Source organism: Podarcis tiliguerta, assembly GCF_965153285.1.
Source record: "Podarcis tiliguerta genome assembly, chromosome: 2".
Taxonomy (NCBI): Eukaryota; Metazoa; Chordata; class Lepidosauria; order Squamata; family Lacertidae; genus Podarcis; species Podarcis tiliguerta.
The window spans coordinates 54,645,653-54,673,098 of NC_139535.1; the positions used below are offsets into that span (position 1 = coordinate 54,645,653).

Genomic DNA, 27,446 nt, shown 5'->3' on the forward strand with positions numbered 1-27,446 from the left:
GACTCCTATGGGAGGTGGTCTTTTTCCTTGGAGGTTTCCAAGCAGAGGTCGCAGCGATGGAACTTTGTGCTTCAAATTTCAGTGGCGCCTGTTCTGTGATGCCAAATTCTGGCCCCCCTTGCTTCTCGCATTCCATTAGATGTTACGGTTGCGGCACCCGCTGCGATGCTGCCAAAGCTCAGCGCCCAGTGTGGCCGCACCCACCACACTCCCCTAGATCAGCCTTTGGAGGTTGGATGGCCATTTGTCAGGGATGCTTTAATTGAGATGATTCTATTCCTGCATTGCAGGGGGTAGGACTAGATGACCCTTGGAGTCCCTGCCAATTCTCTGCTTCTAAGAATCTTCAGCTACCCTTCTAGTATCACTGGCAGAACAGCGCCATCTAGCAGCAAATGAGAGAAGCGGCACCTACCTATAGCATCCTCCTGAACCTGCCCAACTGACCAGTGCCGATTTATGTATAAGGTAACCAAGCTATAGTCTAGGGCCCCAATCTCTTGCCCCCCCCCCAAAAAAAAACTAGAAAAAAACTGGATGTACATTTCCAAAATATAAGATAAAAAATAAAACCTACATACAGCAACAGTTTTTTTGTTGAGTTTGGACCTGTTAGGTCCATAAATTACCGTGTTGCATATATTCAACACAAAAAACAGCGACAATTTGTTGTTGACATAGGACAGCTGGACATATAAAGGGTCCCATTAGCTTCAGTAGCTTAGGGCCTCATGAAACCTAACTCCAACCCTGAACCTAGGTGATAAATGAAGCTGGGAGCAGAAACGCTATTCATTGCCCTGGCTTTAACCCTTTCTGTCTATTCCACCCTGTGCAAAGTGCGATGAGATGGGACGTGGAGGAAGCAGCAGCCCCTCCCCCCCCTTATTTATTCCTAGTTATATATCTCTTAGGCGCTTCCTCGACCCTGCCTCGCCGTTCTGGTGGGCACAGGGTGGATGAGGCGCGGGCACGAGCGAGTGGCAAGGAAGGCTTCGCGGGGAACGACGCCCAGCAGCGACAGCCTTGCCTCCCTGGCCGCGAGCCGCCGCTGTTTTGTTTCGAAAATGCACGCGCGAAGTAGGGCAGCATGAGGCAAGGCTGCGCCCTTGTGGCCGCAGTAGGTGGAGGCCTGACTGGCCCAGCAGAAGTCGGAGCACGATAGGCCCCGACCTCCACCGTGTCCATTCCTAGTGACCTGTTGTTCACAACTCATTTTTCCCTCAGAAAACCCTTGCAGGAGAAATGGGTTCGTGTCTCCCTTTTAGGCTTCAGGCACTGCCTCTTGTGACGCCCGGAATGCTGCGTTTATCTTCATTCTTGCCCCCTTTTTTTGCAGCATCCACAAGACGTCTTATATCCCCACCCCAGGGAAAAAGAAATAATAATCCAGATCTAGCATTTCCTGGATTATCATTTCCCGTGCTTTAATCTGTTGCCAATGAACCTTTTGCAGATTATGCCGCTGTCGGAAAGCACCCCCAGTTCTGCTTGCGTGCCACGAAATCCATTTTGCCAGAAAGGCATTTTTGTCCCTTTGGGGTGGGTGGGATTTGGTCACATACTGGCACATACTTCTTTATAAAAATGTTTTCCTCCCTATGTGTTGAGAAGGGCTGGGCAATTCCTATAACTGAGCTGAGCCTTACTGTGCCCTGCTCTGCCCCGCCCAATGTCCTTAGCAACCCAGCCTGGCAACTTAAGGAGACAAAGGCACAGAACACAGGCTGGACTGGAGCGTCCTTGCAAAATGGAACCAGGGTGGCCCTTGCCTCTCACATTGCTCCTCTGCATCTGTACTATAGGTAAGAGGGGGTCTCAGCTCCATTATGCATGAAGCTCCTGCTCCATATCTGTTCAATGGAGGATCCCCATTCCCAAATTAGATTTCGCTGTTAGGACATGGGACCAAGAGACTGGAGAATTGGTGTCCCTATGGGTTGTTGTTTTTGTTGTTGTTAGTCAGCTTTTCACCTGAGGCCCCTGGGCAGGTTACAACCATTTACAATGTATTATTAAAAGTCACACTCAACCACAAATGTTATAAAATAAAAAATTTAAAAAAATACTTCCAGTAGCACTTTAGAGACCAACTAAGGTGCTACTGGAAGGAATTTTTAAATTTTGTTTTGACTACGACAGACCAACACGGCTACCTACCTGTAACAAAATGTTATAGTTGACTTTCAGTTAGTCAAGGTCAACCTAGACGTAGCATGAGTTATCCATGGCCAGAAACTATTGTGTTTTTAAAAGAATAGCAGCTAGTGGGGTGGTGGTGGTTTGTGTTGGGCACCTGGCGCTGGGGAAGAATTGACAGCCCTAGATGCCATGAGAACATTACCACAGCCCAGTTCATCCAAGCTTTCCCAATCCTTCCCTCTGAGGAGATTGGTCCAGGCGTTTGCCTGAGTACTCTCTGAAACAGAAATATGCATGATTACTTCCAGAAGCAAAGGAGAACAGGTAGAAGGTGGGATTTCACAGGCAGAGCTTTTTCTTCCATATGACAACCTGCTTCTTCCTGAGTTCTCTCTTTCAACATCTGGGAACCCCAGGCTCCTTTGCTTTTGGTTGGGGAGTATGTTTGCTGAGGGAATGTTTGCTCACTAATTGAACTGAATGTCTGGTAGATAATAACAGTATTTTCTCTTGTGTTTCCCCACCCCACTGCTCTAGATCCAGCCATCGGAGACGTAGGTAAGGAGAGGAAACCTCCACACTTCCCTACTTAACAGACCTATGACCAGTGGCAGGGGGAGGAAGATCACCCTATGCAGTGCAAAAGCAGGCTTTGATGCACAACAGCTGTGAAAACAAAGTCGGCTGTTCTTAATGCAGGCAAACATGGGTTATAGCCAAGCGGGTATGTTTGAGCACATGCACCTCCAGATGGGCATACAGACACCTGAGTGCCTAAAGTGCTGTTATGATACACTGTGGGGGAAGCTGCCTATGGTCAGAGCAAGGCAACCTCTCTCTCTTCAAACATAATATTGTAGTACCCTAGGAAGCCTTTGAACAGCGGCTGCTCTTAGGCTGCCAGATATTCACTATAGATGAGAAGAGACAGACTGTAATTGCTCTGGAGTTGAATGAATACAAAAAATAATAATATTCCTTTATACAGTTAGTTAAAAGAGTCGGCATAACCAATTAACAATGAATACACAGCAATAACAATGCATGAACAGCCCAATTCCAAACCTGAGAACGTAAGGGCATCAGTTTACTGATGTTTGTTGAATGATCACTATCAGTGCTGTTAGGATCTGTTCCTGTTGCTCATTCATCCTCCAGTTTTGGGAGTCTTGCAAATCTTCTTTCTTCTCTCTTTCTTTTATCCTCAGCCTTGTTTATGACATTTTACCTGAGTTGTTCTTGGAGCCATATCGCAATTCTTGCATTGCAGGAGGTTGGACCTAATGACCCTCAGGGTCCCTTCCAACTCTTACAGTTCTATGATTTTACTATTCGTTTATGAAAGCAAGCTGCCTATATTTCAGAAACATGGAAATTACCCATGTCATATGCATGCTTATCAAAGAGGGCTTTTCTCTGCTGTAGTCAATAGTGCCATGGGACCAATACTCTCATTGCTGTCTCTGTCTCAGTGATTGAGGGCATCCCAGACACTGTGGTGCTAGAAGACAGCTTGACACCAGGCACAACCGTGGCCAACTTCACCGGCAACTGTACAGACTCCAGTGATCCACCCACAGTAAATCTGAAGACCACAAGCCCCACCACATCTTTTTTCAATCAGCCAAATTTTGTACCCCCTGACATCTATGAGGTACAAAAGACCTGTAAATTTGTAGTCAATTCCGTGTGTGTATGTACGCAAGGGGAAAGCTTTTCCTGCCATCATGTTCTATGAGAGTATAGGGACTCTTTCCCTCTGTGGCATTTTAAAACACATTTTAGTGGGGATTTTTGAACTGGGACTAGTGAGTCAACAGTGCTGTTGTCCTGCTGCCAGATATTTCAACCTGCTGTCACTGCATGCCAGATATTTCAATCCAATCAAGATGAACTAGCCTTAGTATTTAATAAATTCTGTTAATTAAACATACCTAAAAGAATTGAACAGGTTAAATGTCTTTTTTGTTAACTAGCATTGTGTCGTGGAATACAGCTTTTGTTTAGCCAATATAACCTGATTTTTAATGTATGTGAACATGAAACTAGTATGCGGAAGCATAGAGCATGTCTTCACTACAAATGTAAAACTGTTTCATACCTGTTTCACTGCATTGGTGCCTACATTAGGACAATATGAAGCATCAGCAATTAGCTGCTTTCCTTCCCACAAGTATGCGAAACTACTACCCAAATATTACTGACGGATGCAAAGGGGGAGACTTTTAGTTGCTGCTGCTACTTTAATTAGGCCATTCCAACATGCCACGTACTCCCACCTGGCACCTGGGCACCTATCTGGCATATGGACATCTATTGATTGGTGCCCATGGCATCATCAACACTAGGCTGTTCAACAGGATTGAACATGTGGAAGAGAGGTGCAACACATGCTGATATTTTTTTTCTTCTGGCTTCCAGGTGAGCCTTAGTCCCAGTGCTGCCCTGGATGCTAGACGGGTGAATCAGTATGTTTTGACATTCAGTGCAAGTTGCCCAAGTGGCACGCCAGTTGAAGTTAAGCTCTTCATTCGAGTCATTGCAGCAGACAGATTGGAGTGTGGCAGTGGACCTGAATACATAGGTAAGGCTCTCACGGTAGCCCTGGTATTTCATCCTAAGGCCCTGACAAGGGTGCCATGGGGAGAAGAGTTTTAATATGGTACAGTACTGCGGTGGGGTGAGGGTAGGGGTGGTGGTCTCGCTCCCAGGCACTGAGAGGCAGTGAGTTCTCTAGCAACATGTGGCAGATCCTGCATGGCAAAGGAGGGTGCTGTTTTTTTTTTCAACCATGGGGAGGCAGATTTGAATAGTAGCCAGTGCTAGAAGAAGGGACTCTGGGGCTGCCCGTGCCAGTGGGAAGCTCAGCCTGCAGAGGGCTCCAGTGCTGTCAAAGGGTCAGATTCTAACTAGGGCAAGAGTCTGACTGCTCCCATATCTTTTACTGCTGCAGGAGAGAAACCAGTAGGCGTTTCAGAGGATGTTGGCCCTGGAGAGTTCATCTACCAAATTGTACTGAAGAGGGAAGGCAGAGGCAACTTGACTGTAAGCACCTTTGTTGCGGGGAAAGCAGGAATGTTGGAAGACTTAAAAAAAATAAAATTAAAACCATTATAAACTATTCTTAAATAAATGCTTTTAAATAAATAAGGACTATATTTGGGGAGAGGGACGTGGGTGGTGCTGTGGGTTAAACCACAGAGCCTAGGACTTGCTGATCAGAAGGTCGGCGGTTCGAATCCCTGCGACGGGGTGAGCTCCCATTGCTCTGTCCCTGCTCCTGCCAACCTAGCAGTTCCAAAGCACGTCAAAGTGCAAGTAGATAAATAGGTACCACTCTGGTGGGAAGGTAAATAGTGTTTCCGTGCCCTGCTCTGGTTCGCCAGAAGTGGCTTAGTTATGCTGGCCACATGACCCGGAAGCTGTACGCCGGCTCCCTCGGCCAGTAAAGCGAGATGAGCGCTGCAACCTCAGAGTCGGTCACAACTGGACCTAATGGTCAGGGGTCCCTTTACCTATAGTTGGGGAGGGGGTGTCTTGTAAAGGGAATTTTCAAGTAGTGTGTCTGGCCATGGAGAGAAGGCTTGAGAATTTGGAAGGTGGCATATTCTAACAGTGCCCCAGGCAGAGGGGGACATAGCAATTTTGGATATAAGTCTTAGGGGATGAGATTTTCTTTAAAACAAATAAACAATTTCCCCAGCCAACTTTATTTTCTTTTTATACAGTTCTCCATAGAGAATGCTTCTCTGCCTTTCACCATAACTGGAGATGGAAGAGTGCTGGCACCTGCCATGGGTTTCAGTCGTGAGCAAGCTGGCAAGGTGTGTTCCATTGCTTACTGTACCTATGCATATGTTCTGCCAATGTCACTGTCCTTATAACCTGCCACTCCCCAGCTCTGTCCCCTTTCAAAAGTGTTTTGTAGTTTGTTAAGGGAGCTGGGAACTGTAGCTCTGTGAAGGAGAAACAGCAGTCCTCAGGATTCTTCAGAGTACAAGCTGCACTTTAAATATTCATTGGATGTGCTTTAAGTGTATGGTATGGATCTTTGTCTCACCAGACGTTTCCTCCTAGCCCTGTGACTCCCACCTCCCTGTCCCCAGGTCCTCTTTTCATTAAAAGGCATCATTTGGATAGGGCCACACAAATGATGCTAAAAAAACACAGACACAACGGTTTATGGAGGGGAAAACCATGCAGCAGTCTTCTGCTTCTCATGCAGAACTGTAACTGAAAGCATAGTGCATGAGAAAGCTGACTCAACCAGTTCCCGGTATGATAAGGCAGTAGGGACAAAACACGACATTCTCCATTTCAAGGTACTGTGCCTTCCTGTTCCTGGGGCTTCTGTGGCACTTCAGTCTTCCCTCCCTAGGTCTCTTGGACCCAGCAACATACTAAGAGCTTGCTTTTGACTAGACCTATCCCTCCTGCGGGACGCGGGTGGCGCTGTGGGTAAAACCTCAGTGCCTAGGGCTTGCTGATCGTATGGTCGGCGGTTCGAATCCCCGCGGCGGGGTGAGCTCCCATCGTTTGGTCCCAGCTCCTGCCCACCTAGCAGTTCGAAAGCACTCTTAAGTGCAAGTAGATAAATAGGTACCGCTTTATAGCGGGAAGGTAATGGCATTTCCGTGTGCTGCGCTGGTGCTGGCTCGCCAGAGCAGCTTCGTCACGCTGGCCACGTGACCTGGAAGTGTCTTCGGACAGCGCTGGCTCCCGCAAGCAAGATGAGCACCCAACCCCAGAGTCGGACACGACTGGCCCGTACGGGCAGGGGTACCTTTACCTTTACTTTATCCCTCCTGCTTGAAATTCACGCCATGCTGTTCTCCCTGCAGACGTTCTCAATGGTCATTGTGGTAACGGATATTGGTGGGAGAAGCTGCCGCAGGACTCTGGCAGTGAAGGTGCTGCCTGTTTACCACAAGCAAGTCAATTTCACGTGAGTTGAGTTGTTACTATGTTGTTTTTAATGGTGTTATATGGTTATATGCCACCCTGATATTTTATGATATGCTGGTATAGGGCACTTTTATGAATAAACAGCGGGGAGAGGGATACAAAGGCTCTTTGGCTCCAGGTTCCCCACAGCATAAACTTAAGGCATGGGCAATTGCCCCAATATGTTCCGCCACCGCTGGTGGTTATGCAATATCATAAGAAAGGTGTGCTTAAGAAACTTTTACCACAGAGTAGAGAGTGCTGGGGCATCGCTCCCAGATCATGTCTAGTCACACTTGACCTGAGAGTTGCACTTCTGTGACACTGCAAAGGATTAAAATAGTGCTTTTTCGGCACCTCTAAAATATCGCCTCCTCACAAAGCAATCACTTTTGATGTAAGGAATGTACATTCAGGCCATCAGAGATTTGAGCCAGGGCAAGAGGCTACTGATCCGGGCTTCCCCATTCCAGGGCACATGTGGGGCCCATCCACTTCCCCTCTCATTAACTTGTACCAGAGAAGGAAAGCCCTAGCTCTGACAGCTTTTTGAGTAAACAAACAGCAGGTCCCTGTGATACCTGGAGTGTCGCTTTTCCCACCCACATCCCTTCAAGTGCCATGCCAGAGAGGCTATTGCTGACTAGTGACTGCCAGTCCCTGGTGGCAGAGGTGGTAGAGATGATCTGGATTTGAGAGCAGAAACTGAATTAGGAGAGATTATTCACTTGCTATAAGGGAGCTGTGCAAATCCCCTCTAGTGTCAGGACAGGTTTACTGTCTCCTCTGTCCCATGGGCCTGGGCAGCACAACAAGAGCAGTGAGGAGTGTGAGCTTCTCTGAAACACCACCAGCCACCATTGTATTGGGGACTGGGCCATCGCACTATGTCAGATTCTTTGAGGGAAGCATAGAGCAGGGAGGACGTTCAGGTGTGTTTTTCTCTTTCTTCCCTTTGATGCCACACATATTGTTGGAGTTGCATGGAGCAACCATAACTCACTTTCCTATTTTTCAACATGACTCTAAAAGTCCTTGTTGTCCTGTTAATGCTCTGCTTCCTGTATTATCCCCAAACAGGAATATTCAACTATGAGTAGATGGGGTGGCTTATAACACCTGGAGCTTACACTCTTTTCTTCATGATATAGGGAGTCATCATTAGCAATATCGGTATCAGAAAACACAATTCCCCTCCAGCCTATTGTGAGAGTCAATGCCAGTGGGGAAAATGTGCTTTACCGGATCATCTCCTCTCTGCCCACAAGGCATTTCACCATTGGACCAGGTAAGGAGAATCCAGGGATGTGGCATGGAACCCACACAGCCTCAGGGAGGGCTGGGCCTTCTGTGGTGGCCATCAACAATGGTCTTCAAACTATGTCAGCCATCTTACCCTCAAGGAGCTGAGTGATCACAGCCAGTCTCTTGCTTGCATGCAGACACAGGCATAATCAGGAACACGTATGACCTAAATCTGAGACGCTATCCAGACCTAACTGAAACCCTGCTCACAGTGGAAGCCTACAACATGCTGCATCCCACAGATAAAGCCACCATCACTGTCAACATTACAGTAAAGCAGCAGAACCTGCAAGGACCTCTGTGCACCCCTGCTGTAATTGTGTAAGTCTCCATAGAGCAAAAGAATCTTACTCAAGCCTGAGCCAGCAAAAGAAATGTAGAGTTTGAGGGTCTCTCCCTACCTGCTATGCACAGCAGGGTATAGCAGTATTTAAGGTATAAGAGGATCCATGGGTATTAACCATGAGTAGGCAAACTAAGGCCTGGGGGCCAGATCCGGCCCAATCGCCTTCTAAATCTGGCCCACAGACGGTCTGGAAATCAGCATGTTTTTACATGAGTAGAATGTGTCCTTTTATTTAAAATGCACCTCTGGGTTATTTGTGGGAAATAGGAATTCGTTCTCCCCCCCCCCAAAAAAATATAGTCTGGTCCCCCAGAAGGTCTGAGGGACAGTGGACCAGCCCCCTGCTGAAAAGGTTTGCTGACCCCTGGATTAACTATGCCTCTGAGAGGAGAATTGGGTCTAGAGTGGTGGTGGGGACTTGTGGCTCTCCAGATGTGATTTGGCCTCAGCTGCTATCAACTCCAGACAGGGATGAGGAGTGTTGAAGATCAGCAACATCTGGAAGGGCCACAGGTCTCCCACCCGATCCAGAAGTAAGAACGATCTTAAGGGCTAATGAGTCAGAGCAATCAGAGCACAAGAATTGTCTTCTTTCCACTGACAGAACAGTAGCCCTATGGAGAAGCCTTGACATGCTTGAGCTTCTGTTTGTCTTGACAACAGTGATCAGCTCTAAGAGAGGTTATTGAGAAACATAGGCAAAGGGGAGAGGAGGAGGAGATTTTTCTCTCCTTTCAAATCACCATTTCTATCCTTTTGCATCTTTTACTCTTTGTGGCTATTGCTGCTTCATCCTAGGATTGAGATTCCAGAGACGACCTCCATTGGGACGCCACTGCCGTCTCCATCTTGTAATGATGTAGAGAGTGGCAGCGATAGGCTTCACTATGAAATAATGGAGGGCAGCCAGAGCCCTCCCTATAGCTTCCAAATGAGGCACTCAAAACTACAGGTAAGCCCTTGGAATGGACTTATTTCTTTCATCAGATATGTTAGGGAGAGGGAGTGGGGAGAGTCGACAAGGCTTAAGAGTTGAGTAGCTTCCAACATACCTAGCCATCCTCTCAGTTTTGCCAGAATTTAGGGCAAAATGTCTCAGGGTACTGCTTAATTCCAATTCAGTCACTTCTGGGTACCTGAGAGATAATGAGTGTGGTATCTCTAATTAACAATGAGTTTACCATTTTCCCAGACTAAGCATCTCCCCTTGGCAGAGGATGCTATTAGTTTAAGATGTGCCCATATGGTCCTGACCTTTCTGTCCTTGGGTCCTGGCAGGTGAACACCACTTTGGACTGTGACTCTGAAGCTATGGCCAGCCTTGACTTCCAGTACCAAGCCACCATTCTAGTGACTGATGATGGAAGTCCTCCACAAAACAGTGCGTACTGCTCTGTCAATTAAATGCTATTTGGGTTTTGTCTTCTCTTGATACTGAACACAGAAGGTCATGGGAAATCAGGACTTCAGCAAGATCTCTCCTGGATTGGCTTGCTTTGAGCTATGGTAGGAATCAGAGGGCAGAGGTGACTTCCCTGCCCCTGGTAAAATCCTCACTGCAGAAACAGTTATTGGAGCTCTCTGTTGGCAAAGGTAAATCTATCATGTTTATGGCAGTTGCCTGGATTAGTACCAGGACCTAGGAACCCAGTGAAATGCAGGCACAAAGCAAGCACTTGCTGAGGATCAGAACTAAATTATAGGCCAGATGGTATGTGTTCAGTAGGCAGTGACAGTCTTTTAATGAGCCTGTTTGCATATGTTTCATAAGAAGTTGGAGTTTGGATTTATAGCAGAAGACAGCATCCCCCCCCCAAACATTTCTTTTTGTACCTCTTGGCTTTGGCTTCTGTTAGTACACACACACACACCACTTGGGTGCTTTTGGCTTTTATGAATCCAAAATCTGTACCAAGAAACTTGAGTTCTCTTACCTTTGTATATTATGTAAAAAGCTATGCAAAGTCCCATCTCATCTCAGACCTCACTGAGCTCTAGCTCTGAGGGCCTTCTGGTGATTTCCTCATTGCAAGAAGTTACAGGGAACCAGGCAGAGGGCCTTCTCGGTAGGGGCACCTGCCCTGTGGAATGCCCTCCCAGGAGATGTCAAAGAGATACAGTGGAACCTTGGTTGTCGAATGTAATCCATTCCGGAAGACCATTTGACTTCCGAAACATTCGACAACCGAGGCACAATGGGCGGTCAGCAAATTCCATTGCAAAAATAGAGAAACACACCTCAGAAGCTGTTTGACTTCCAAGGTGCATTTGAAAACGGAAGCATTCACTTCTGGGTTTTCGGCGTTTGGGTTCTGAATTGTTCAGCTTCCGAGACGCTCGAAAACCGAGGTTCCACTGTAATTATACAACCTTCTGTATACATCTGAAGGCAGCCCTGTATCAGGAAGCTTTTAATGTATGATGTTCAGTTGTGTTTTTGTATATTCTGTTGGAAGCCTCCCAGAGTGCCTGGGGCAGCCCAGTCGGATGGGCGGGATAAAAAAAATAAGTTGTTGTTGTTGTTGTTGTTGTTGTTGTCAGCTGCTGACCAATTTTGTTTTCTAATGCTCCAGAGACTTAGGACCTGAGCAATGGGTTCAAATTTCAATAAAAGAAAATTTAGATTAAACTTTAGGAATAACTTCTTCACCCTGTGAGCCACCTGACAGTGGAACAGGTTGCCTTGGAAGGTGATGGGCTCTCCTTCATTATAGGCTTTTAAGAAAAGACTGGCTGGCCATCTGCCCAGGATGCTGTAGCAGACAGTTTCCTGCATCAGCTGAGGGGTTGGGCTAATGACCTTTGAAGCACCAATTCTGTCGCTCTATGATTTGCAGCCTGATGAACTAGAAATCTCCCTTAATTAAAAAAAAGAAAGAAAATAAATCTAAGGCAGCAATCCTAACCCTATTTACCCAGGGGTAAGCCCTACTGAATTCAATAGGACTTACCTCTGTGTAGTCATAGTTAGGCTGGTGCTGTAAGAGCCTTAGGGTGCTAAATTCTGAGCCCAGTACCACATTCTGTGCTTCTTTAGTGCAAAAGTGGAATCACAGAATATAAACAGCCTTGATTGTACCATTTTGCTCTGTTCTTAAGGGCAGCCTCTCCATACCACCTCACCCGACTTGGCCACCCATATCGTGGGCCCATCTTGATACAGCCATCTACTAGGAATAAAGAAACAGATTTGCAAACAATCTCTTCTTTTGGGGATGTTTGAACAAGGAAAGGATGTATTTGTGCGAAGCTGCAATCCACATTCCACTTCTGCACAAGCCTGAAGAAGCAACAAAGTGTAGTTAACATTGATTTGCCACAACCCTACAGAGAATAGCAAATACTGACACAGGGACCAATCCTTCTGTTACATTTTCCAAGTGCCTTCAAAAGCATTCCAATGAAGAAAACATGTTGGAAGAGGCCTCCAGGTTGAACATTTTAGTTGCCTGACCACATTGGTTAATGAACAATTTGTAAAAACCTGACTGAAAACAAACCAGGTAGTAGCTCAACAATGAACTTTGTTAACAGGTTACCACTGAAAACCAAAGGTCCATCCAACCAAAGTATTTTCAAGTCTGATTGAATTCAATGAACATGACATAAGACTATGCCTGCCACCCTGCATTGAAATCAGTGTGCTTATTGTTAATTTGATTGTGTCCTGGGTGTACAGGGAGATAAGAACCACCAATTATTGTATTCCATAAAAGTCACGACTAAACAATAAGGGAAACTTTCAAAGCAGCTGTAGAAATTCTGCAAGTCATCTGCCCTTATACTTGTGGCTGGTTGATAAATAATCATACTTTTATCAATAGCATAAAGAAGATAATAATGACTTGTTGATATTTCTTGATAGAGAAAATGTAAGGCATGTACTACAGGGCTGTTGACTGCAGTCATGTACTACAGTTGTTGGCTGATTTGACCTTAGAAGAAGTCCCGCAAACTTCTTCTGTGGTACATGAAGGCAGACTGTTACTAAACAAATTTGTCATGGACAAGCAACAACTGCATGTGGTCTGTGTCAAAAAATAAACAGAGGATCAAACAGAAAGCCCAGTACAGACCACCCTCAAAGGGACACGTACTTCACACTACAAATAGCAAACTGACAAACATCCCATAAAATGGAAATAATTAAAGCACACAAACATGAGAATTGTACGGAAAATTTTCTGGATTTTTAAAAACAGTTAAAATGAATGTGCAGAGAAATGTGGTATCCACAATGGGTTCATAGACAGTTAATATGTCTAATAATTGCAAACATTGAATATATAAGTGTATAAACTGGCTAGATGAGGGTCACGGAGGCAGGTTGTAAGAACAAAACAGTGAGCTCTTTGACTGGGTGGTTGTGAGAGCCATACCGCACCAGATTCTGGCCCATCACCAAATAATTAAAACTACATACAAGGTGACGACCTATTGGTTTAAATCTGGATCTGCCCGAATCACATTTCAAGCAGTGTTTAGAGGGACACAGTTTTTAAAGTGAATGGGGTAGGTATATGGGGGGGGGGGTGTTTGTATTGAGCACCTCTACGCAAGGGCTACCTCCCAGCTGGGGCAAAAGACCCTGACAAGAGAGGCTACAGGGAGGTAAGTGACAGGTATGCAGTGCTCTGTTCACACATCCCTCTTACTTGAAAAATCAGACCCCACTTCCTCTGGTTACATGTAACTGGGTTTAAATTAAAGTTGAAACCTGCAAGCCTGCAGCTACCATGTACAATTTGAGCCGGGCATTTTGCTAATGGTTATGTAGACTGGTTTCTCAGTTCCTAGCCAATGCTTAGCCAACGGCTGCTGAAGTTCGAGATTTTGCTTCCATATTTATCGAGCATTTATCCTGATTGGTTTGTACAAATTATGTGGGGAGTTGCTATGACATCCACTTCCTTGAGTATTCTCCCTGATTTTTTAATGGGGAGGTTATATGATGTCATATCAGGCAGTATTTATCCCATAATTCCCAGTGCATTTCCACATCACTTTCCTTACCACAAAAAATTCTAGGATTTTTCCCCAGGGGTGGGGGAGGTGTTGTGCAAGAGCACCAAATCAACTGTAGCTGTGCAGCTTGAATTTGCCAGTATGTGATTGAATCTTGCCTGTAAAATAGTGAGTCTGAAAGTGTCCCTAGTCACGCAAGCTTCTCAGATTTGTTTCTGTCCCCTGCAGCCACAGTGCAGGTGTTGGTGACAGTAAGCCGAGTGAATGAATACAACCCAGAGTGCTCAAGGCAATTCTTTAGTGTCCCAGAAAATGCAGCCTTTGGATACTTCATTGGCAGCATCAATGGCACTGACCGAGACTATCCTTTCAACAACATCATATACAGCATCCTGGGTTCAGAGGACTCTGTTTTCTACATTGACCATCGCTCAGGTAAGGAAAGGGGTTGGAATCCTGTATGACGTATCCAGGTAAACGTACGGTATGTCACCTGCTCTTAGCCCTACTTCCCTGGTTTTATATAACACACCACTTGTCTGGGTTTATTCTTCAGCTCTTGACTTAATTGGGCTTTCTTGCATTTTGATTTAGATGAAGGTTCCTCCCTCTCACACACACCCAGATTGGGACTGATCCGGTCAGCCTAGAGAACGCCAGAGGATTTTGCTAGGGAATAATGGCCCATGCTTCACAACACTTTGCCTTCTACTTTCCCAAGGCCCATACTCAAGATCATCTCAAGCAGATCATTTAACACCCTTTTAACTACCTACCATACTCGTATCAAAGGGGTAGAAGAATGGAAGTGGGGATTCAGCTTTGGCAGTTGTGAATATGGACCTGGGAGTGGCTGTTATTACAAAGTAAAGTGGTACCTCGGCTTAAGTACTTAATTCGTTCCAGAGGTCCGTTCTTAACCTGAAACTGTTCTTAACCTGAAGCACCACTTTAGCTAATGGGGCCTCCCGCTGCTGCCAAGCCACTGGAGCACGATTTCTGTTCTCATCCTGAAGCAAAGTTCTTAACATGAAGCACTATTTCTGGGTTAGCGGAGTCTGTGACCTGAAGCGTATGTAACCTGAAGCGTATGTAACCCGAGGTACCACTGTATTATAAATGCACAATTTAATCTTTGTGGCACAGGTGAGCTCTATGTGTTGGGGCCACTGGATTATGAAAAGCAGAAGTCATATCATTTGGTCATCCAGCTAAGGGACTTTGATAATGACGTAAATCCTGAATTGTCGAAGCTGAGTCTGTGTAACATCACCATTAATGTGCAGGTAACTGGACTTGGCAGGTGGGTGAGTAGAGTGAGGTTGTTGCAAAGCTTTGAGTGGGACTAGGTCACCTACGAGATCACCTTACCCCACATGTGCCCACTCAACCACTTTGATTGGCAGAATCAGCACTTTTTACAAGTGCCACATAATACTCACAGGGCCAGATTTAAATTAGATGAGGCCCTAAGCTACTGAAGGTAATGGGGCCCTTTATATGTCCAGCTGTCTTTTGTCAACAACAAATTGTCACCGGTTTTTGTGTTGAATATATGCTATACGGTAATTTATGGACCTAATAGGTCCATGTACAACACAAAACACTGTTGCTGTATCTAGGTTTTATTTTATTTGTTTTATATATTATATTTTGGAAATGTACATCCAGTGTTTTTTTCCTTTAAATTTTTTTGGGGCCCCCAGGAGAGTGGGGCCCTAAGCTATAGCTTGTTTAGCTTATATGTAAATCCAGCACTGAATATCCGCACCATATCTATAAGAAGACAATCCTTTATTGTAGTAGGAGCATCACTTTGGAATCTGAGGGAGCGAGGATCTGCAGCAGGGAGGGCAGAGAAAGCTAGTGAATGGCTGTAGGTGCTTGTAATGAACACCTGAACTACAGGGGACTTTATACGAGTAGTTTGGTGTCACATGAATCTTTTAAAACTACATACAGCAAGTAAGAATCTTCAGTAAAGAATGGGGTAGATAGGTGGATTATCTAAAAATAATATTGCAAACAATTAAATACCTTAGCAGGATTAATTTAAAATCTAGTAGTTAAAAGGTGACGTTGGAAGAAATATAGACAGTAATAAATAAAAGAAGTTAAGGAGGAAATGCAGTTTGAAAATGTTTGTATAAAAAAACAAGGAAGGGGAGTAGGGAAGTGAAAATAATTGTGTATGTAATCATATTTGATGGTTATTATTTAAAATTTGAAAAACTGGAAATAAATTTAATAAAATAAAACTAAAACTACAGTACATACAGCAGCTGTTAACAGCCTGCTCAGGATCCTGACCTCAGTATACAGTGAAAGTTGCTTAATTGTTTCTTCCTGAGTCATAGTCCTAATGGATATCATTGGTCCTCAAAACAGTTTTTTGCCCCAAAAGGGAAGCTCCCCTTGGTGCCAATGGGTAGTTTTATGGGTAATGAAATGATCAACCCACTGAGGCCCTAGCATTCAAGACATTAAATTATTCTTTCATTGGCTCAGAGCAGAATCTGAAATGAACTTTGGGAAATGAAATTGCAGAAAGTAAACCCTTTCTTGCCAGAATCAAGTGCTGTTTTCTGTAGACACCTGCTCTATGTCATCTTTTGGCTGTTGCTTGGTTCACACAGAACACTGCAGAAGCATGGGTTATAATTGCTTCTTAACACTTCGGGTAATGTGAGAAGCCCAGCACATGAAGGGGTCCTTGCATGGAACCTCACTTCTTGGAGCACTGGTGATAATTGCAAATGGGAGATGGGAGTTTGGGAACAATCCTTTCCAGGACTTCTGTGCCGCTAAACATGACCCCTTTCCTTGCTCCTAGGATATAAATGATGAGCCCCCTGTGTGTAATCCACCCTTTTATCAGAGTTTCATACTTTCCACAAGTACTACGTGTGTCACTAATCTGCAATGCACAGAAAAGAATGAACGAAGTGAACTTGCCTACAGGATTGTTGGAGGTATGGAATGGCTGAGGCAGAGCATTTAGGGAATAGGCAACAAAGAGGCTACCCTAAACTGTGACATTCTTTGGTTACAACTCCTGAGTGAAGCTGCTGAAGGACAGAGGTGGATTTAGCAGATATGGGCTACTGTTTGAGCTAGATAGCCGTCAGTGGAGGGATGCATGTATGTGCTGGAAAGCAGGAACTTAATGGTGTGCTGAAGTTGGAACTCTCAAGGCAGAACTGAAGTAGCAGAAAACATGAGAAGGTCTGCCTGAGAGTGCAAGCCTATGCAAAGAGGGCAGCAAGGGACCGCTCTAGGTTGTATTTCTGATGGCAAATACTGAGTGTGCACCATACACTTAAGCAGGTTTAATAGTCCTTCCTCCTCAGGTCAGTGGTGTAGACAAGGAGGGAATGCATAGTTCTGGAGCTTCTTTCAGAGCTGGAGCAATGGCATAACCTGCCAGAGTGCCAGGAATAACTGACTGGTCCTCATTGCTCTGCAAAGTGGACTAGGTGATAATGAGGTTTTCAAGTTTGACAGATCACCGTGGAGGAGATCAGAGAATGAGGAAAATAACTTCACAGAGGCTACATACTTCTTTATTTTTCTTTGAGTAGGTTCCTACTTCACATTAGCAGGTAAATGGTTACAATTTAGATAGATTGTTTGCATTCACAATGGAAAACTAAAAGTTACATCTTAGGTCAGATGTGTTTTACAAGTTACACCTATGCAGTAAGCACCGATGAGTTCACTCCAGGTAATTATGCATAGGTCTACAGTCACACTTATCCTAATAAACTGGTATTGGGCTTTGAACTGCTGCTCTGTATGCTGTTTATAAATAAATCAGCACAGTTGCAAAAAAAAATATATACTCTACTTTGGGTCATAGCAATGCATCCCCCACCCCCAGTCTATGGCAGCTAATAATGAACGCCTGCACTTAAATTCTGAAATGCGCTATACCAGTGTCCTAGGAAATCCTGAGAACTGTAGTTATGTGAAGCAGGCTTTGGAGCTCAAACAGACCTCCCTACACTCTTACAAAACTACAATTTCGATGATTCTTTTGGGGGGAGCCAAAACAAGTTAAATTGATATACAGCTGATATAATTAAGGTTTGCAGTGTAGATGTGCTCCCCTCCCTCTTTTTCAGGCAACACAAATGGGCGCTTTCGCATGAATGGAAATTGTATGCTCCATAATACCTTCTCCTATGACCGCCCTGGCATTTTTGACCCCCTCACTTTTGAGCTGCTGGTGGAAGTGACAGACGGTGGGAGCACACCTCGCTTCAGCACCACCGCCACCGTTCTCGTTTACGTGACTCCCTGGACCACGACAGTGCCTACTACTACCACCACCACCACGGTGAGGGGGCAGATAAGGACATGCTGTTGCCAGGAAGCCTTGAGTCAATCTGATTCACAGGAGTAGTCACAGTTGCACCAGTGCCCCTAGACCCACAGCTCTTTCCCTGGGCTATGAAGTGTGTCTGCTATAGGATGCTTGCTTGCATTATGGTTGCTCAATAAGTCATTTAATAAGTTCCATTTATAGGTGAATGTGACCTTCCTAATATGACTTGACCTTTTAGCAGCATTTGACACCTTGAATTTGACAGCATTTGGAAGCCACCTGGATCATCTGAAATTAGACATTGGAATTAGAAACTGAAATTAGTGACTGTGTGATCTCAGAGTAGTAATGGGTGGCTGCTAGCTCTGCTGAGTTGCAATTATTGAATGGACTATAGCAAGATTCCACCTTGACCTCTTTACTGTTCAGTGTTTCTGAGTAGTCACTGAGCGAGATCCATTGATTATTTGCAGTGCAGTGAGAACGGAGAACACACAGTTCCAGGACTTTTTTTCAGAGCAGACGTGATGAAATAATTGCTAGAGTGTCCAAGTTGAGAGTGGCATTCATGAGTATGGGACATCTTACTTCATCCTTATAATAACACACTTTATGAAGAGTTGTACTTGAAGATGGTTTGGAAGCTTCTATTGGTGCAGAATGCTGTGGTAAATATTTTGGAAGAATATTCCCGTGAGTCAGTAGTAGCAGCTCCCAGGTTCAAGTGAAAATGCTTTTAATAACCTTTAGAACAGGGGGTACATGGGTATGCAGCCTCCATGAATCATAATTTGGGAATAAATCTATTTCACTGTGTGCCATGCTGGAAAAAGATTCAGTACATTGTCAACAGGTCAGAAGGGCTTAGTTAGTCCAGTAGCCTCTTACTACAGGTTAAGAGCATCCCCACACATTGATGAAGGAACAGATTGAGAGAAAATGATGGGAAGGTTTAGATTTGAATAATTCCACTAGTTTCAATGACTTGATGGGCTTTCTCAATTGGAGCCTGACAAGCCTGAGCTTGTGTGGTTCTGCATACTAGATTTATGTTGTTTTGATTTCAGACGGTGCCCAAGGAGCCCATCACTTTGCACAGAACTCTGAGGTACTGGGCACCAGATCCCTGGTTCGTGGTGGTTCTTACACTCACTGGAGCTCTCCTCCTTTCTGCCTTGGGTTTATTGTTCTGGCGACTCTGCTGGAGGTGAGTTTCCAGTGAAACCTCTCTATCCATACCTTATTTCATATCAATTCCTGACTCAGCTTTGATGTCAGCGGGGTCTTCATTAGCAGTGGCTGTTATCCAGGCATATTCTGGAAGGGGACCTGTCAAATCTGTAACCAAATATGAACAATCATTTTAACAAGAAAGAGCCTGATCTGGTCCCATAGATCAGTGCCCTCTTGAGCTCAAGGAACATTTTGGCTTGCTAAGTACATTCTCAGAACTCTCACTGTTGTTTGTATTTCAGGAAACCACCAGGAGAGACATCTCAGCCCCTACTGCAGAACAAGTAAGAACCCCTGTCCATGACACAGGGCCTTGTGCGACTTGGGGGAGTGTTGATTCTCATGGCATTACTTAGACAGGGCCGAAACTAGGCTTTCTGTTACTCGGGTCAAAGACCCAGTTTGTCACATACCCCCACATACCCCAACACACACACACACACCCCTCAACACATTTCTTCATGAAGGGAATAAAAAGTAGTTTGAAAGAGGCTGGAGAAGAGATAATCTCTCCAAATCGTAAAATTGTCTGTGTGTGAATCTGGCTTTCATTCAGCCTTAAGTAGATCTCCTCAGAGAGTAATAGATCATTTGAGGAATTATAAGAAGTATTATGACTGTATGATATAACAACAACAGAAGCTGTGATAATGATCGGGCACATACCAGAGAGTAAGCCCTATTGAACTCAGTGAGACTTACTTCTTCTGAGTAAAAATGCTTAAGATTGCAGTATAAGACTGAAGGCAGAGGCAGCCCTGTTCAGGGAAGTTTTTAATGTGTGGTTTTAGTGTATTTTTGGTTTCTGTGGAAGCCACCCAGAGTGGCTGGGGAAACCCAGCCAGATGGGTGGGGTACAAATAATAAATTATTATTATTATTATTATTATTATTATTATTATTATTATTATTATATACCTGGGAGTAAGCTGCATTGAATTCAGTGGGACTTACTTCTGAGTAGTAAAGACTTGCAGTTCAAGGTTCTAAATAGTGAAATAAAAGAATAAATACTCCACAAGTTTCCTTAAAAATATGCTGGATGCTGAACCATTGCGATCAAATAATTTAAAGTGGATTGGCTACATTTTCCTTCCAAATTACAGGAAGGGATAAATACCAAGTGCTTCATATGCCAGCATCACATTTCTTCCATTGCAGGTATTTTATTTGCAGTATGAAGAGGACTCAGTTTTTATAGCTGATTGTATGCAGCAGTGCCCTCTTTATGTATTCACATGGTGCAAACATGTATGTTGTCCTTTAGATCCCCCCCCCCCCACACACAGAGATATCTTTTAATTGATCTCTGAGATGTTGGGGGAAGCAAACGAAGAAAACAATAAAACTTCCCCTTTTCATCTTTGCTTGGAGAGCAACCTCCTTCAGGATTTCTCTTTCACAAACAGTTCCAAAAACAGACGGGGGGGGGGATTTTCTTCAGTAGCGCCCCTCTAGAGGCTTCACATGGGCTGAGACCCCAGCTAGCCACCCCACCCCTTGGAAGAGTCTGTCTTACGGGGCAAAGTCTTGTAGGAGATACAGAAATGAGCTGAAGCACATCTCAGCTAAGAAGATGGAGTTATAACAGCCACTGACCACATACTGCTTGGAAGGGCCCAGCTGATCTCATTGCTATGGTGGAGGGTGGGTTTCATAGTTTGTTCAACATTCAGGAACTTTATGTGTATACAGCAAATACAGACTGTCAAAACTCTGTGCCAATTTAGCAATGCAAAAACTACACTAAGAAAAACAAATTATATCACTCCTTATGCTTTATGCAGATTCATTAAATTTGCTCATTTGCCATCGTTCTGCTGCTTCTCCCTGTCATGGAGAGAAACATAATGAGCTATGCTGGGCACCAAAGCCTCACCATATGTCTGTGAGGAAATCTACGGAGTTTCCTCACGCCTCCCAGCTTTTTAAGTTTCACCAGACATTGTTCTGCATATTTTTGAGCCTGGTTTCACAGCTTTAAGGGATGTTGTTTTATCTCTCTTTTGCTCTCTGTCTCTTTCATCAAACAGGGAAGTTTGAATTCTACGGAACTTGTGTGAGGTGCTCACTGTCAAATACACAAACCTCTGGTCACTCTCAGTGATAAGCTCTTATAACTCCTGTATCCAGCCTTAAGATATCAGAAGCAATAGGGTGACTACAATTTCCTTGGCCAGCAAGAGACTGAAGGCCTATGCAGCTCTCAAGAATGGGCCTCTCTCGGCTGTCCAAAGCCTTCACTATAGATGCTGCTGGCAGAGTTAATTGGGCAGATTTGGGAGGGCTAAGCCTAATAATAACAACACAGCGTGGTTTCCCTGCAGTGGAGCAGAGCTTCATCTTAATGATTAATCCAGACTATTGCTTTGTCTGCCATTAGCCTTGATGGACTCTCTCAAGGATGCCGAATTTCTTCTGATCATACATTTCTCATTCTGTAGGGACAAAGGAGTGGAAAGAAATTACGTCACAACAGAAGAGCCAAACAAGGAGAAAGGGAAAGATTCCACTGAGCCACTGAGTCTGGTACGGCATAGTCCACTTTCAATTTCCCCAGTTGGTTTGTACTTAGCTTGCTTCTACATGCTGCTATCAGTCACCGGCAATCAGCCTTGTGGCAATTCTGCACTTCCATGTGTGGAGCAGCCTTCCTCACCTGGTGCCCTTTAGATGTTTTGGACCACAATTCCCATCAGCCCTAGCCAGCATCACCTGTGATGAGAGATGATGGGAGTTATAGTCCAAAGCATCTGGAGGGCACCAGGTTGGGAGAGAGTGGCCTAACCTGATATGGGGCCATGAGTTTGTCAGGGATTTTATGCTGTGTGCTAATGTTTCTAGATTGTGGCCAACCATACTTGTTTTAACAGTGAACAATCCACAGAGCATGACTTAGAGCCTGGCATGTCTTGTGTCCATTGGGATCCAGTAATGTGCAGACTGCCTACTTGGTGAAATGCTCAGTTCAAAAGCAGCTTTCCTTCCCTCATAGTGCTCCTTGCCCTTGGTACCCAAGGTTGGGGCTATGATTATAATGTTAGTTCATCTGTTTCTCTTCCTCTCTTGCTGTAGCAACTCCAATTTGATGGTCGTGCCCAGGACCCTGGTAAGCTCATTCTCCATTGTTTAATAATTGTTTCAAAGCACCCTCAAGCTGCATGGGGACAGTATAGCAGTTCAGTCAGTTTATCAATCATCAAGCAATCAATGCAACATGCACATTAATTTTTTCATGAAAGAACGGCCATGCCATGCTTCCTTCAGCTAGAGCTGATTTCATTAGCACATGGGTGAGAACACAACCCTTTTAGACTGTGTGGGCCAGATCCTTCTCTGGACCCAACACCAAAAACCAACTTTGACAGGTGAGTAAGGCAACCCATCAGTCACATGACATCATCATACTGTTGGATAGTTGACAGGTGGGCATTCACCTCTTCCACCTAATTACCTTGTGACACTGGCCTTGAAACCTTAACGGGAGACAGCTGTATGTAAGCTCATTATTTCTGAGGTTCTAACCCATTCCCATAAGCCAATCTTAAAGGGGCAATAATTCCACAACCTCCTGCATTGGAAGAGTGCAGGGTTGACCTCCCCACACCTCAGCAATTTTGCTTTCTGCAGGGATTGGGTGCATATCTGAACTGGGCAGGACTGACCTCTTTGATCTCAAAGTGGTTTACAACCCACATTAAAACATCAAATAAAACAATCCAGAATAAAATATTACAGAAGAAAGTCAAGCATACATTCAAAGCTGCATAATGACCAGGAAACTAAAACATTAACTTTTAAGATTCAAAATAAAACCTTGCTAACAGAAGTCACATATAAAATGCACAATTAAAACAGCATAATTAGCAGGAGCATGAAATATTATCATAAGCACAGAACATATCTGCTGCTGTTGCTGCCAATCCTGCCAATGGTGGTTCATGGCAGCTGGCGGCTGTGAAAGCTCAGGCTTGATGACCTGGATCTGCAATAAGACAGAAAGATTACATGTCACAGCAGTCAGCGAACCCACAATGTATAACTGGCTCTCTGGCAAGGATGACAGACTGAGAACCATGTGGGTCTAATGATATTATCAGGCTGTGTAGATCCCTGTAGGATGCCATGACTCTGGACTGGGAAGTTTGAAGGTTCCAAATGAAACAAATGCTAGTTATGAACTACAGATGCCACAGAGCAAGGCCACTTATCATCTCCACGTTTGTAGCTTAAAAAAAAAAAATTCATACAAAATCAGGCATGAATGAAACCATTGCAGAAAACAGGCTAGAAGTATTGAAGCAGAGACAGTGTGGGTGTGCAGTGTGAGATTGTTGTTGGGCAGATGGAGAAGACAAAGGATGGGGACATGGAGCTAAACTGGACAAAGGCCTAATGTTGTTCCTTGTCTTATGTCCCTAGTCACTGGCCAATATTACCTGTTTGACAGCAGCACTGGAGCACGGCGCTGGGTGTGAGCATTCTCTATTCCATCTTAAGGAGCGAGGCACAGGTGTACACAGATAAAAAGGAGGAACAGGGTTTTCCGCACAGCACCAATACTGTTATTTACATATACATATAAAAAATTGTTACCTGCTGTTTATGTTGCGCTGGCAACTAGCCTTTCCTATCATGTGCCCCTAATTGTTTACATTGACTTGTGCATATTCCTGGGGAATCAGAGAAGCCTCTAAGAGCCTCTCCACTGGCAAGCTGTTTTCCTCCTGGCTAGTCTTCATCTGATAAACTTCAAGATCTGACAACTTGGGTTGCTACCTTTGTTTCTTACCCGGCTCTAGAACTTTGTTCTGATCCAGCAGGGCGCTTGTGTTCTTACGTTCTCTGTGAAAATTGTGCCATAATAAAGGATGTGCCTTTGATTGTGTATAGAAAGCCTTTCATTGACTAACTACTAAGTTAGCACAACCATTTCCGAAATATCTGATACTATTGGTAGCGATGTTAACAGGCCAAAGAGCAAGTTATAAACTTGTGTGTTTCCATTATGTTCTAAGAAGAGCTAAGACGTTATCTTTAAAATAAGAGGGGGAGAGCAGAGCCTATTGGGTGCGTTCCCCCCCAAAAAAACAACAACCCCCAGCCCAACTTGGAGCCAGCCTTGTGGCTTGCCCTTAACATCAAATGAACCATTGTCTCTTGACCCAGCTCCCTGAACAAAATGCCCTAAACTGGCATGTGTGGTATTGAGAGCATCATATTATTTTGTGCACCCTGATGTTTCCTGAATTTTGATGACACGTGTTACCATCAAACCACACTGAATACTGACAACAATTTTCATGTGTGAGGCAGGTCAGAAGAAACTTGAACACCCTCCCATGAAGCATCCAGCTGCAAGGATTGATTACTAATGTGTTATATATAGAGGATGGCATTTGGAATGTTAAAGAGTGTTCAATGACGCTTAGGAAACCAGTTAATCACTCCCATTTGTTACATACAGAGAGTTGATCAAAGAAGGACACCTTAATCTGCTGACAGCTTTATTGCAGGGACATTTCTATAACACCAGGATGCCCCATTTGTGTATCTGTCTTCCCTTTTAAATTCTCTTGGTTGAGGTAAGGTGAGCTGGGCCATGGGAACCACAGGTATAACCTTTGACAAATAAATGACAATGACAAATAAATGAGAGCTTCAATAGAGAAGTGAAAGCTGGAAGCGGTTTTTTTTAGTTCCAGTTGGTTTCAAAAAGCCCCCATTGTTTCTGCATTAGCTATGCAGAACCACACACTCGTCTCTCACACATAAGAGCAGTGCAATGGAACAAGAAGCTAGAGCTCAAAACCTCTGCTGAGCAGAGGCCACCTGGCATAGATTCCCTATTTCTCTTTTTCCTCACTGCTCTTAAGTTGCCAAGCTGTAAGGCGCCCTACTGATAGAAAGCTGTGAACACCCTGGGGCAGTCACATAGGACCTCTGCAGACTAGAGCAGCTTTTGGGCAGGTGTATTCTGCAACATGGCGTAAACACAGTAACAGTGCTTTAGCGGTGAATTTTTGTTTGGCACATCATTCCACTTTATTAGTTTTTTTTAATGCTTCTCCAGTGTTATCACACTTTTATTGTCTAGAAGGGCACTCTAGTGCAATGGGCCAACCATACAGGAATGTGGTATGAAAAGTAACAGGTCTTCAGCTGGATGCTACAGGACATGCACAGACTGGAAATGAAGCAGTGTGACCTCCCCAAAACTTTTGCAGGCACAAACAGTATTGAAACCAGAAGTACATTTGGCCAACCCAATAGCATAATGGGCACAAATCATCAGAAATGTGCAATAAAAAGGACATGGAGGGCCACAAATGTTTTGAAATGGGAAAGATTTGCATTGGCTGAATATTAACCTTATATATACTAATCCACTGTAGGTGACGGCAATTTACAGAATTAGTATTGGCAATGCAATTTGCATACCTACACTGTACAGGCAATCTGGGTACAGGAATCCACATAAATTGAAAAGGTACCTGCTCTCAACAATACATTTAGTTTTATGTTTGGAGGTTGTAGTAAATTTTTGGTAGACTGTTTCCACTTCTAGTTAGCATGAGATGGTGGTTATTTCTGGGCAAGTAATGTAATTTACTATGGGTTGTTGTTTTTTACCAAGCCATGTGTAATCCTGTGTAAGGGAGAGGGTCGGGGAGGGGGGCAATGGGCTAAACATATTGTACTCATGCTATGGTTTGACCCGAGAGTGTTAAAACATTACAGGAATAAAGCTGTAGCAAAAATAGAGAGTGCTTGGTGCTGTGGTGTTGGAAATATAAATTCAAGAGTGGGAACCATTGTGAAAACAACAGATTTCTGTGACATCTCAAAGACTATTGCGGCATAAGCTTTCATGGAACAGTGCCTACTTTGTCAGATACGTGAAAAACACTTGGCAAGTGAATGTAGATGCAATTGCAACAGCAAAGATGCCAGTGATTTCAGAATAATGTTTCCATTTGAATGGGACTCAAATTCTGGCATCCCAAATTCTAGTATGACAGCCCCTCCAAGTGTACCTATTTTCCAGGGACATCCCTGATTTAGAAAAGTCATCTGGTTTTCTGATTTGATCCCAGAATGTCCCACTTTATGTGTGCTACAGCACAGGACAAACGCCAGTTCCCTTGGCCTGAAAAGCAAGATGAATGCCGCACCTCATGGTCGCCTTTGACTGGACTTAACCATCCAGGGGTCCTTTATCTTTGTAAAGTAAGAGCATAGAGCATATGGGTACCCTAATACTGTCCCCAAATAATATGGGTACCTTAATACTCACCTCAAATAATACCAGCAGTTCACATCACAGAAGGCCATGAATTTGTGAAAACCTTCCTCAGTCTTATCTTTGTCTGACTTAGCAACAACTAATCAGTGAGAAGGTGGGTGTAGTTGTCCTTGGACAAAGGGATTAAATTCTGCAGTGCTGGAACAAAGCAGAATTTAAAAAACAAGTTTGAAGGAGGCGTCCCTTTCTATTATAAAAGCACATGTATATTTTTCCTCTTTTTTCCTCTTTTGGTCAAACAGGGTTTGCAGGTTTTTCAAATAATATCAAAATCTGCACAACCAGAGGCAGAGGTGCAACACAGACACACTTTGAGCAATAAGTTTTATTTAAAATGACCATCTGTCTCCATTCCAAATCATTCCAGACTTGAACGGAAATTTGTAAAAATAAAAAATGGTAATAAAGCAATCCTGCAAAGCGGGGATTGGGGCAGTCTCTGGGGCAAACAGATTAAGCATTTTAGAAATTAAGTGTGCTGAGTTTTTTTTTTTTGTCAGATGTAGATTAAGTGTGGAAGGATGGGGTGTGTGAAAAATATAGGGTGTTAACACACTTTCTGCAAGCTTCCTGGTAAGGTAAGGTCAGAGGGCAGGCCTTCAATCACATTCCGGATAAGAGCAGACTTAGCAGAATACCAAAAGCGTGTGTTAACTGATAAAGGTGGCGGCAGGGGTCAGAAACTAAGTTATAGAAAGGTAATCTAGGAACCACTTTCCATGGAAAGAGCAGAGGTCAGGTCCTGAAAGAGCTGCCTCAAGGTGGAGGTAGAGATTAGCAGTGAAAGGCTTCTTCAATTGGTTGATAGGCCATGACTTGTTAGCCAATAGAAAACCGCCCCTCCACAAGAGGATGGTTGCGTCACGTTTGCGCAGCGT

At 44.2% G+C, this 27,446-nt stretch overlaps 1 protein-coding gene across 2 annotated transcripts; it reads left to right on the forward strand.

Annotated features, from left to right (window-relative positions):
- Positions 1–1,657: 1,657 nt before the first annotated feature.
- Positions 1,658–24,145, forward strand: CDHR4 (cadherin related family member 4). 2 transcript variants are annotated; one of them, XM_083429389.1, is made up of 20 exons: positions 1,658–1,805; positions 2,680–2,700; positions 3,615–3,796; positions 4,564–4,726; positions 5,096–5,187; positions 5,871–5,966; positions 6,984–7,087; positions 8,238–8,374; positions 8,529–8,712; positions 9,536–9,689; positions 10,016–10,118; positions 13,931–14,137; positions 14,849–14,988; positions 16,536–16,674; positions 17,827–18,041; positions 19,097–19,236; positions 19,505–19,546; positions 21,707–21,791; positions 22,338–22,371; positions 23,685–24,145. In XM_083429389.1, exons 1-20 carry the CDS (start codon positions 1,673–1,675, stop codon positions 23,738–23,740), a joined length of 2,427 nt encoding a protein of 808 aa, XP_083285515.1. In that variant the 5' UTR covers positions 1,658–1,672; the 3' UTR covers positions 23,741–24,145. The 2 variants fall into 2 exon arrangements, with proteins under 2 accessions (XP_083285515.1, XP_083285516.1); XM_083429390.1 differs by lacking the exon at positions 2,680–2,700 and having other exon boundaries at positions 1,678–1,805.
- The last annotated feature ends 3,301 nt before the right edge of the window (positions 24,146–27,446 follow it).

Bases quoted from the DNA above. Each gene is read 5' to 3' on its own strand.
- CDHR4 (XM_083429389.1), top strand. From the start codon at position 1,673: ATGTCCTTAGCAACCCAGCCTGGCAACTTAAGGAGACAAAGGCACAGA. The intron at 5,967-6,983 runs GTGTGTTCCATT...TTCTCCCTGCAG, and splicing joins GTCGTGAGCAAGCTGGCAAG to ACGTTCTCAATGGTCATTGT. The intron at 14,989-16,535 runs GTAACTGGACTT...CCTTGCTCCTAG, and splicing joins ACATCACCATTAATGTGCAG to GATATAAATGATGAGCCCCC.